The 12,840-nt window shown below is 41.7% G+C and overlaps 1 protein-coding gene across 7 annotated transcripts in view; it reads left to right on the top strand.

The window, feature by feature from the left end:
• Window positions 1-12,840, top strand: part of Aopep (aminopeptidase O (putative)) — a 336,146-nt gene that overhangs the window by 226,066 nt on the left and 97,240 nt on the right. For all 7 annotated transcript variants that reach the window (XM_090329500.1, XM_090329499.1, XM_090329503.1 and 4 more), the window contains one exon: window positions 4,874-4,934. In XM_090329500.1, the coding sequence (XP_090185626.1) occupies window positions 4,874-4,934 (61 nt within the window). The remainder of the gene's footprint in view (window positions 1-4,873; window positions 4,935-12,840) is intronic.

Genomic DNA, 12,840 nt, shown 5'->3' with positions numbered 1-12,840 from the left:
AAACTAGTTTGTCCTGAGGCCTAAATTCAATACAGAGAAAAGCTAAGGTACATAGCTTTGTGCCGTAGCTCTTCAAGCACTATCCATGTAGTCTTAGGTAAACGCATCAACCTCTCACAGTCTTTATCTCTTCACTTCTAAGATGGCAAGAAGAATACTGCTCTTACACAGTTAAGCTTAGATGGAATTTTTTTCTGTAATATCTAATATACAGAAGATATTCAGCAAATGTTAACTATTTATTTTTGCCAGTCCCGGGCTTGAACTCAGGACCTGAGCATTGTCCTTGGGCTTTCTCAAGGGTAGAGCCCCATTGCTTAAGCCATAGCACCACTTCTAGCTTTTTCTTTGTATGTGGTACTGAGGAATTAAATCCAGGTCTTTGTGCATGCTAGGAAAGCACTGCACTGTACCACTAAACCAAGCTCTCAGCTCCTATTACTTTCATACCTCACTTGGCTATGGGTAGAAGAGTTTTGTGTGTGTTTTGCTTTTAGTTCCACTATCTCTGTATTATGTGAATACTAAATATGGCAAACCAGAATTTGCCTTATACTTGTCAATGTACAAACCCTTAGAGTTGTCCACAAACTGTGGCCCTAGTACACTGAACTGTATGTGACCACATATTTTTTTTGTGTGTGGGTCATGGGGCTCTTTAGCTCAAAGCTACCGCCCTGGGCCTTAGCACTGTCCCTAAGCTCTTCAGATCAAGGCTATATCCCACTTCCCATTTTCTAGATGTTAATTGGAGATAAGAGTCTCAGGTCCTTTTGTGCCCGGGCTGTCTTTGAACATTGATTCTCAGATCTCAGCCTCCTGAGTAGCTAGGATTACAGGTGTGAGCCACCATGCCCTGCTGGCCATACATTTTTTATGGAGGATTGTTAGCTAGAGATTCCAAATCTATCCTCAGCACTCCACATCCAATTCCCCTTGGCTATTAAGCAAAATTCTGTCTTAAAAATGGGGACCAAGACATGTGAAAGGGTATCAATGTATGTGAATTAATGCACCTTCTATCTGGCAAATATCATGTAAGCCTTTTACTAATTACAATAAAAAAGAAAAAAATGAATAAAGAAATATCACTAGATGCAAGTAGCTCACCTATACGCTTAGCTACACTGGAGGCTGAGATCTGAAGATTATGATTTGAATCCAGCTAGGGCAGGGAAGTCTATGAAACTTTTTTTTTTTGCCAGTCCTGGGCTTGGGCTCAGGGCCTGAGCACTGTCTCTGGATTTTTCTCAAGGTTAGGGCTCTACTACTTGAGCCACAGCACCACTTCTGGCTTTTTGCTACGTATGTGGTACCAAGGAGTCAAACCCGGGTCTCTACCTATCACAACCCTCTTTCTAGAGGTTTCTCCTGCTGTTTCTCATGGTGCCCTTCTTTCACTTGTCCAACCTGAAGCCAGTGGTCCTCTTCCACACCTGCAGAATCCTCATTCCTACAAGCAGAGGGTGTTCCGTCTTGTACATGTCATATGTCTGCCTTGAACGGTCATCTTGGGATCTGTCATCTCAGCTCTCTACAGAACTGAGGCATGGTAGTTTATCACACAGAAGTGGGCCTGTTCATTAGCCTTCCCCAGTGAGGACTTTGAACCTCTCTTAAGAAGATTCCAGGTCTCTGCTCCCCACCCTCTCTTTCATGCTACTTGGAGAAGTATCCTTAAAGCAGTATTCCTCAAGGGAAATTTATGTCCATATCCTCCTCATATTCACTCTTCCATGGTGATGTACAACAGCTGTTTGCCATCTTTTGTGAAATAACTTAATTAAGCTGCTCCTCAGACATCTCCTCATCAGGACATTTAATCCCAGTTCTTTTGACCTGCCTCATGGAGCCAGTGTGTCTTTTCCTTTGATCATGACTCCTATGCCTTCTAAATCCTGAGAATAACCTCCTCCTCAAAGTGTAGAGGCTTTAGGAGATCTGTTTTCTTGGACTGCCCATGCAACAACGTCTAACTCAGAACATGGCCCTCACTCTGATTTTCCTAGGCATCATTACAATGGTGACAGCAGCTTTATCCCAAGGTTTCAGAGTTAGGAATGTTCCTTTCTGGCTAGAAAGGAAGCCATTGAAGGATACCTGTGTCCAAGGACACTTGATTTTGTTTTATTTCCTATGGAATGTGTGAGGCTGGCAAATAAGACTGATTTTTTAAAAATTATGTAGAAGACAATATTGGTCAACTGAAGGCCTGTTCTTGTTGGAAACAAATGTAGATTTGTCCCCACTTTCCTGCCACTGCAGGTGCCACCAGGAAGGACAGTTTCTTTGGTGTTGGTGTTGGTGTTCCTATTCTCACCCCTGAACTGCCCAGGGCTGCGAGCAGTGGGGCAGCTTGATACACTCCAGTGTGCCTGCCCCAATTGGGGCCCCAGCCCATTCTTCTCCATGGCTTTCTTCAGTGGAGTTTCTAAGTAGCCAGTCAGCTTCTTCATTTTCTAGATTTCAAAGGGAATTCCATGATGTTCTGTTTACAGAAAATGTAGCCCATTGCACTCCCATTGCACTCTCCTTCTGGCAGATCACTTCTTATGGCTGCTGAGGAAATTTCTGGCCTTTCCCCAATCAAATGAAATTCAAGAAAGAACAGTGTTCTTCCTGAAGGGGCCTGGAAAGCTATGTCCTCTTTTCAGTTGTCCTTATCCCCCTCACACAAGCACAAACACACACACACACACACACACACACGTGTATATGTGTGTGCAACCACATATACCCTTAAGCATGCGCACACAAACTGCTCTCATAGTTTATAACTGGAGCTTAGCCCTCAGCACTGAGACCCACACTGCTACATGACAATAGGGACAAAGTGGGAAGGCCCTGTGACACTACCTTTCAGCTCTCCTCTGAAGCATGTTCCACTGATCCTAGGGACTGCAAGAACCTGTAAAGGCAGCCATCATTCCCATTTGTTCTCCTATGCCTTCTACTTCTGTCTAACCACTTGACAGAGGATAGGAGCAGCGCTGGTGAACCTCAGGCCCTTTGTTGCGATATTCTCCCCCCTCCCCCCGCCTCCTTCCCCCACCCGGCACCTCTTACTTTACCTACTTTTAGAGTTGCCTCCTTGAATATCCTTTGGTTTTCCTTGCCCAGGTAAGATAGGGGTACCAGTACCCAGTGGAGAGAAGAAAGTCAACCAGCTACCTCCTCACTCTCCCTCACCTACCCTCGCTCTCCCTCCTTGCTGCCAACGTCACTCATGAAGCGAAGGGGGGACTTATTCTTCCAGCACTTTGCATTATAGACAACACTATCTACAATTCCAAAGGAGAGGGTAGATATTTTATCTAAGAAATTTTAGAAGGATACAGGCTTCATAACTTGGAAATATCTTCTGGCAAAGATGAAGTTTTGTCATTAAAAGAAAAAGGTTGTATTGAGTTAACAGTGAAATGTGTTTTTTCATTCAATCAGTAATATCTACTTAAAGCCCAGTACAATGGATCATGCCACTAATCCTAGCTACCCAGTTGGCTGGTTCAAGCCAACTCCAGGCAGAAAAGTTTATCTCCAATTAGCTACCAGAAGACTGGAAGTGGTACTGTGGCTCAAAGTGGTACAGCGCTAGCCTTGAGCTGAAGAGCTCAGGGATCTAGGCCCAGAGTTCAAGCCATGCCACCAACGGGGGGAAAATAATCTACGTAGAGATTCTTTTGTTGGAATTGGATTTCGTAGAGCTTAAGTCCTGAGAAGAGTAAAAAATCATGTAATCAAATAATTTGCAGCCACATGCTATGCTGTGACACAGGGTGGTAGGTCTTCTTCCAGCCTGGGATGTGGGGCAGGAAGGCTGTTGGCTGCTATGTAAGCAGAGATAGCAGGCATGAAGAAGAATTATGGATGAGTTTGCTTTAAATTGGATTAGCCAAGCAAGCCAACCTAAGATCCCTTGACCCCAAATGTATCAAGTAGTTAGTCATTTTAAGGACTGGATAAGTCATCTGGATGGAAGCAAAATAATTTGAGCTGAAGTAACAAGCAGTCATAATACTGAGGTAGATTTTAATGAAATAGGCAGTGGTAGCAGCACCTGTTTGTGTATCAGTGTCTCTGTTGTCTGACCACTAAGGGTATGCTTTGTTCCTATAGTCTATCCTTACTATGAAGTTCATATTTCTCTTTCTGCAATAAAGTCTGCTGCCAGGAATGAATCCTAGGATATTCCTTACCCTCCTTAAAGAGGCTTTCGCTACCAGGACATTCTTTTCAATGTATTGAAAATACCTATTACCATTATTACTGTTTTGATGTTTCTGTATTACCACAAACACTGTACTTATTACATTAATAATTCCAGATTAAACTTTAAATATTAAAAAATGAACATTTACATTGTCCTCACATGAAAGCAAATATTATAACTTTGGTTTTATTCCTACCTAAAGTCACTAAAAGTAACAAATTACATGTCAAAGATGACAGAACCTTTCTTCATTCTCACGCTGAGACCATTATTTTGTGTCTATATTATATGTACATTGCATTATCAGTCTACTTTATCCTTTTTTGTAAATATTAAGTATGTCCTTGCATTATCTTCCCAATAATACATATATATAACCATGATCAGTATGTTATTTCTTTTTTATTCAGCAAATATTTGATTTAAAAAGCAACAATAACAATACTATTATGCTGCTATGGCTATGATAGGCACATACAGACCTTAGTATTGGCTGGAGAGAAACTGTATTTAGTGACTGGGTCCCTCTCACACTGCAACCCACAGAGTCATAATCAATGCTGAGCTGGAGATAGTTGGACAGAAATATTCTCTGAAATAAGTGCTCTATAGCTTTTTTAAAAAAATAACTTATGGTTTTTTTCCCTTCTTTTATTCCTAAAGGCAAGAGCTGTCTATTGAAAATATCTTCCAAGATTGGCTTGAGAGTTCTGGAATACCTAAGGTACCTTAAGATAATTGTTCTAGAAGAGTCTGTGGAGAAAAGTAAACCTTGCTACTTAGCTTGTCAATTATGAGGATTGTTTCAGCCTGCCCTTGTGATGTGTGGGACTGTGGGGCTGGAATGGACATGATGGGAGCTATTGCTCTGTGTGTTAAGTGAGGTCTTGCGGAGCTTGGTACTGTATATATTTTGGGAGGAGTCACCAGGCAACAGTTTATACCCGCAGTGAGTTGAGCATCTGATCTACTCTGTAGCTGTGATAGTCAAGTAGGTGAGCTGGTTGGCCGAGGCTTTCATCTAATCTGTGATATTCATGATTCCTTCCCAGATTCCCAATTTAACTTCCATTTAGCTAGCCATTCACTTCCTTTCCTCCTGTGTATAAAGATCCTGTTGCAGGCCCGTCTCTGCACCTACCTGACTAGGAGTCACCTCTCTGTCTTAGGGTCTGAAGCTCATTCCCACTACAGATTTTGTCCTCTCCTCCCTTTCAACCAATGGGTAACTACAAGTAAGAAACCTTTTCTTGACCATCCTGAGCTCTGTGGGAATACTGGCCTGGAACTTCTTTTCTCTCCTCAGGTGTTGTGTTTCCCAGAGCTATTGGGCAGCCCAGGCCCCTTTCAAATCTGATGATGACACTTAACATAAGCCTAGAACTGGGTAGTCTGAGGGTGGCACCCCAGATGGATAGCCAAGGGAACTTTCAGGCCTGGAATTATACAGCCTGGGTGGCCTCCAGAGTAGTTATAGACCAGGCTTGACTGTTGTACTGGGCCTTGGAGTCTGTGGGTCGTTCCCCCCTCCCCCTAACTCCATGGTAGATTCAAACAAGCAGCCTCTGAAGCCTGCTCGTTTCTGGTTTCATGACTGGTTATATGAGCTTCCCCTTGGGAGTGTCTGAGTGTCAATGAATGTCTGTGACCCATGACATGAAGGAAAGTGGGGGGTTGATCTCTGATACCTTTTCACATCTTTGTCCTTGCCTGTTACGTGAGGAAATATCTGCCACCAGCCACCACGACTCATTGTGAAGAAAGAACACTTTCCCTTCATTTCAGGAATGCTTGGTACCTATTAAAAATTATTTGGCTCTGGCCAGGAGTTTGGCCTAGTGGTCGAGTGCTCGCCTAGCATGCATGAAGACCCAAGTTCGATTCCTCAGTACCACATACATAGAAAAAAAGCCAGAAGTGGTGCTGTGGTTCAAGTGGTAGAGAGCTGGCCTTGAGGAAAGCCTAGGACTGGCAAAAAATAAATAAATAAAATAAAAAAATATATATATATTTGGCCTATTTTCTCTGGGTGGGAAAAAAAAGGAAACAGGGGTAGGCCTAGCAGCATCTGGGCCTGAGATAGATAGTGCTTTTGACTCATGTACTACAAAGTCCTATGGTTTTAGGGTGACTGCCAATCCAGACTACTCACTGAGTACTAAAATCTGGGAAGAACAGGCTAAGGTCATGATTGTCTGGGCCTCCGTGTTTTAGATGGAAATGGGTGTGGCTTTCTCTGTAGCTGTTTGCTTTGTATGCCTATCCAGGCTATTACAAAGTCCCCAGACATTCTTGGTGGGGCCTGGATGCTGGGAAGAGTAGGAAGTTCAAAGAACTGGCTTCCAAATTTCCTAGCTTGGAACAACAGGCCTTTATTTGCATCCGTTCGCCTGGAGGGAAGGAAAAAGAAAGAGTCTTTAATTCTGCAGAGAAGCAGGCCTGTCCCAGACAGCACAGATGGGTAGTGGCACTGGGGCTCACCCCCTCTCCACCAGCAGCCTCTGCCATTTCCCCTGTTATCTGGAGAGGATATCCTGAGACTTTTGTTTCTCAGTAAAAGTGGAAAATATATAAGAAAGAGAGAGATTTGCCTCTGAGCTGTACATTCTGTCCCCCCTCCCCCAAGGTCCAGTTGCGCTAGTGACAGCTTTTAGTATAGACAAGAATCTCTACCATAAACTGACGAAATCTGCTGTCAAAACAGCCAGGTGCAATGAGGCTGACCGGCTGTAAATTGTCTTAAAGACCCAACTGGTATTTCCTTGGGTGTTTAACTGTTCAGTAAAAAAACAACAGCATCAGACAGCAAAAGACCCTGATTTAGTGCATGGCATTCCATTGGTGGAGGATCACACGGCCCCTTTTCATCTCTTACACCCCTTCTCTGCCATTATTTATATGGCAGCTGGTGATTTACCTGCTCTCAACTCCATTTTCACTCCCTGAAAGTTTCTTTTCCTTTCCACTTCAGTGAAAGGCTCCATAAGGGCCACAGACCCTTTGGTTGCAGGAACCTTTGCACTGAATGGGACACCTTGTTCTTTGTTCCCATCATTATAATCTAAAGTTACTAGCATGTGCCCTAGAATGACAACCTGAGCACTGAAATTACTCTCCCTGCTCTTTGTTCTCCTTTAAAATTTCTGTCTGCCAGCCACTGAAGTCATTCATGACAAGAGTCACGTTCTTCTGGTAAAGTTTTCATTCCACAGGTTACAGAGGCTTTTTGTCCTTTCTCAGGAAGGCTTGCCTTGTGGTTAGCCCCAGTTTTCCTTTTTGGCCACGTTGAATGGAAATTATGCAAAAAGGAAAGAAAGAATGAAAAAGAAAAAAATAGAAAAGTGGAAATTGCTTCAGGAACAAACAAGAACCATGCAGAGGCAAAATCAATCAGACCTAACCACTTTCAAAAACACCTTGACCTTGTAATGTTAGACCTTGCAGAGTCTTAAAGTAGATTATGTCCTTCTGATTGTAGAAATAGTAGTTACTTTGAAATATAAATAGAAAAATTAAAAATGACCCAGAGATCACACACACACACACACACACACACTTTCAGTCATTATTCCAGCTTTCTGTAACAAATCTATCTCTGCCTTTTCAAAAGTAAAAAATAATATGCTGTTTCTACAAGCTCATACAACAGCAAAATCTAATGCACAAAAGCCTTCTCTTCAATATCATTCTTCTGAGATAACACACAGACATAGGCCCTTTTAAACCAAATTGGGATATTACCATCCAAACTGAAAGTTTTCATTGGAGTGTGTATCTTGAGTAGTTTTCTCTATTCCTTAATATAATTGAAGCACAATTGTGGTTTTTTTTTTTTTACCAGCTTCCTTGCTTCCTAAAGGATAATATGACAGCTGGATTTTCTCATCCTTCCCTTCCCTCCCCTCACGGTTGGAAAAGTATATAGTCATCTCTTGGGAATTCACATCTCTTTGGTACCAACATTGGTGGATGCTCAAATTCCTTACATAAAATATCATAGTAATTGCATGCACATCCTCCCTTTTCTGTGAAATCATCTCTAGGTTATTCATAATAACTAATGAAAAGTAAATGATATATGAGTTTTAGTCACCCTGTACTTTGTAGGAACTAAGGAGGACAAAAGTCTCTACCTATACAACATATGTATAATTTCCTTCCTTCCTTCCTTCCTTCCTTCCTTCCTTCCTTCCTTCCTTCCTTCCTTCCTTCCCTCCCTCCCTCCCTCCCTCCCTCCCTCCCTCCCTCCCTCCCTCCCTCCTTCCCTCCTTCCCTCCTTCCCTCCTTCCTTCCTTCCTTCCTGCCTTCCTTCCTTCCTTCTTTCCTTCCTTCTTCCCTTTGTCGATTTTGGGGTGTGAATTCAGGGCCGGGCACTATACCTGAGCTTTGGTGCTCAAGGCTAATCCTGTATAATTTTGAGCCACAGCTCCACTTCTGGTTTTCTGATAGCTAATTGGAGATACAAGTCTCATAGACTTTCCTGTCTAGCTGGCTTGAACTGTATTCCTCAGATTTCAGCCACCTGGATAGCTAGGATTACAGGCCTGAGCCACTAGCACCTGGCTTCTTTTCTTCTTAAATATTTTTGATCTTAATATTTTGGTTGCATATGTGAATGTGGTACTCATAGATATGGAGAGCTAACTTTATATTATGTCTAAGAACACATTGTGCTGTTTTGTCAGTTCTTGAGTTCTTTCTTTTCTTGTCTGCCCAAACAACAGTTGCTTATGTTTCGATCTTCTTTTAAAACATTTATATGAAAATACACTAGAGATGACATTTCTTCATTTAGCCTTTCTTCAGTACTCCTCGTTGGGATTTTGTTTCTTTCTTTCTTTTTTTTTTTTTTTTTTTTTGATTGTGGGGCTGGAACTCAGGGTCTGGGCACTGCCCCTGAGTTTTTTTACTCAAGGCTGGTACTTTACAACTTTGAGCCATACTTCTGATTTTCTGGTGGTTAATTGGAGATAAGCGTCTCACAGACTTTGCTGTAGGTAGAGGCTGACTTTGAACCATAATCCTCAGATCTCATCCTACTGAGAAACTATGATTATAGGATTGATCCACACGGTGCTTGACCTCCTTGTTTCAGTTGCAGCAGAGTAGCCAACATAATCTCCCTTTTATGATGTCTTTTCTACATAGTAAAGTCCTGACGACCTTATGTGTATATGTAAACAAATGTCTGATTTCCTTCTTTCCTAGCATCTTGACCATTTTGTTCATTATGTTTTGCTTAGATTAGAAGTATATTATTGGACTTACAGTGGCTAACCACTCTCCCTTTCTGTCAGTCATTCATATCATTGCCAAAGGAATCTTCCCAAACTGGAGCTCAAAAACTTCGCCATTGGCAATGGACTGGAACTCTGGCCTGCTAACTGATGGTTTCGGTACTACTACCTAAAATTATCATTTTAAACTTCCCTTCCTACCAGTGCCGACATAACTATTGATCATGGCTACCTGTCTCTAGATATTTGGGAGCTTCACTAGCAGTCTTTTATTGTGTATTTTCTTTTCTTTCTTTCAGGTGCTTTCCCTACTCTATAATTTTACATCCATCACAACCTGCCTTATTTTGCTACTTGTGTATGTGCCTCACAACATCCCCCATTCCTACTCCACAAAACAAGGCTTTTATATACCTGACTCATCTTTGTGATACTTATTGTGATGCTTATTTGTTTCAGCCCTTACATATAGTAGGTATTCAGGAGCTCCTGGTCCAGTGCAATAGCCATGAGCCACACATGGTTGCTTTTTGTTTGTTTGTTTTTTGCCACTCCTGGGCTTGAGCTCGGGCCCTGAGCCCTGTCCTTCGGCTTTCTCAAGGCTAGAGCTCTACCACTTGAGCCACAACACTACTAGGATCTTTGTGCATGCTAGGGAAGCACTTTACCAATAGAACAAACTCCTGGTCCCCAGATGGTTGTTAAGTATGTCTAGTATATCTAAGTAGCCTGAACTTCATTAAATGTATTTAAATGTAAAATCTAATGAATCTGTTCTATTTTAAAATAACCTTGATATGTGAATGAATATGCTTTTTAAGTACATTTGATGTTGTGAAATATAAACAGGAACCAAGCATTTCTGATTAAAAGTTAACATGTAAATTGAGGAGGAATATGAAAATATATCAGATTAATAAGACTTAAAAAAAAAGAGAAAAAAAGAGATGTAAGTCCACACCAGCCTTCAAAACTGCCTGAAAATGAAAAAATACTAAAGCTTGGGGAGGGGAGGGAAAGAGGGGAAAGTGGAGGGTGATGATTCAAGTAGCAGAGCACTTGCCTAGCAATCACAAGGCTCTTAGTTTAATACTTCAAGTCTACCAGAAAGAAAATATAAGTATTTAATTAATTTAAAAAATATTGTTACTTGTTGAAATAAGAGTATTTTGGATGCATTGTAGCATAGTGTGTATATGCTTGCCCCGTGTCTATGTGACCAACACTCAGACTCAAACTATGGATTGCAATGAGTTTTACAAAGGAATTGCTCATGCACTAAACAATGTACTTTTTCCCTCTCATTCTTAAGCAGCACAGCATAACTGTCATTTACATGATATTTATATTAGATTAGGTATTCTGTTAATCTACAGGTGATCCATAACATACAGAAGGATGTGCCTAGTTTATGTAAATGCTACACCATTTTTAATAAGGATCTTGAATATACTCAGAATTGGATATCCACAGATTCCTGGAACAAATTCCCCATAGATACAGAGACCTATGTATACTCAATAACCTAAATTATTGAAACTAATTTAACTGCTTGCTCTTTCTTTTTGAATTTGGAAATTAAGCTGAGCATGGTGGTACATATTTGTATTCTAGCCTTCAGAAAACTGACATGGAAGGATTATGAGTTTGAGCCAGCCTAGGCTACATAGCAAAATCTTGTCTCAAAACACTAGAAACAAAGAAGTTGATGCTAAAATTTTTAAAGTGAAGCCATGCACTGGTAGCTCTAGCCTGTAATCCTCACTACTCAGAAATCTAAGATGGAATGGGGAGTGTGGCCCAGGGGTAGAGTGCTTGCCTAGAATGCATAAGACCTTAAGTTGGATTCCTTGGTACCACATACACAGAAAAAGCAAGAAGTGATGCTGTAGCTCAAATGGTAGAGCACTAGCCTTGGGAAAGCCCAAGGGCAATATCCAGACCCTGAGTTCAAGCCCCAGTACTGGAAAAAAGAAAAAAAAATAAAGCTAATATGTAAGAATCACAGTTCAAAGAGATACCAGGCAGGAAAGTCCATGAGACTTTTATCTCCAAGTAACCACCAAAAAGCCAGAAGTGGAGTTGTGGCTCAAGTGATAGAGGTCTGGCCTTGATCAGAAAAGATCAGAGACTGTCCAGGCCCTAAGTTCATTCACACACATAAAGTTAAAGTAACACATGTGGTATGTGGTTTCTATTGAGCAAAAGCTTCTCTGGAGCTATTAGTTGGATTAATACTTGAGGTGCAGTGACTTAAAATCATTCATTGAATAGATCAGATTGAAATAATCCATAGTTTTCTGAAATATGTAAGTAACTAACCCATAGCCACCTTCAATTTGCTGTGACAAACCAGATGGTTGCAGCTCATGGGCAGAAGTGCACAGAGTTCACAGTAGGCATTCAGAGGGTATGAACTAACTCCCAGCATAGCTTCAGCTCTCAGTTTCAACCCTCAGTCAGCTTGTTTTCTAATGCATGTATACCTCAGCACACTGATTTAGATGAACCTCAGATCTTTTGTGCTCCCATCTCCTCTTTGAAGGAGGTACTCAGGCAGCTACAAATCAAAACCAGTTGGCAGCAGTAGCAGTAAGGAGGATAGCCAAGATGGCTAATGGGCCAACCCCATAATATATCCTGGAAATAGGAGAGAATCTACTTGAACTCTCACATGACTCCTGAATCCCAGAATTTAGAATAGCAATTATTTTGGCATCTTGGGGAAATGCTACTTCTTTCCAAGCAAACACATGCAAGTTGCCAAATGTCACACAAGCAAATGAGAGAAAAACACGACTTGTTGGGAACATTCTGCCATCACAAAATTCAGGAAATGTGGTATAGTCTTCTGCAAGAGGCGCTATGTCATCATAGCTACAATGTGTCTTCAGCGTAGAGAAATCCAGCCAGCTTCTTGGGAATCATTTGCAGACTTCTTTTAGTGTCTATTATATAATATCGACATCATTGGGTTTTGTTTTGTTTTGTTTTGTTTTTGTGGGGCATGGGGGCTTGAACTTGGCCTGAGTGCTGTCCCTGAGCTCTTCAGCTCAAGGCTACCACCCTACTCTGAGCCAAGCCCCACTTCCTGTTTTCTAGAGGTTAATTGGAGATAAGAGTCTCAGGTCCTTTTGTGCCCGGGGTTGGCTTTGAACCTTGATCCTCAGATCTCAGCCTCCTGAGTAGCTAGGATTACAGGCGTGAGCCACCACATCTGGCAATACCAACATCATTTTAAGGGCCTTTAGGACACTCAATCTCAGCAGGTTTTTTGGTTTTTTTTTGTCAGCCCTGGTGCTTGAACTCAAGGCCTGAGCACTCTCCTTGGGCTTTCTCCAGGCCAGTACTCTACCACTTGAGCCACAGCACCGCTTCTGGCTTTTTCTATGT

This window comes from Megascapheus bottae, chromosome 3, assembly GCF_031878675.1.
Source record: "Megascapheus bottae isolate mThoBot1 chromosome 3, mThoBot2.hap1, whole genome shotgun sequence".
NCBI classification, from domain to species: Eukaryota; Metazoa; Chordata; class Mammalia; order Rodentia; family Geomyidae; genus Megascapheus; species Megascapheus bottae.
The sequence above is the reverse complement of the archived record's forward strand: the minus strand, read 5'-3'. Positions and strand labels throughout refer to the sequence as shown.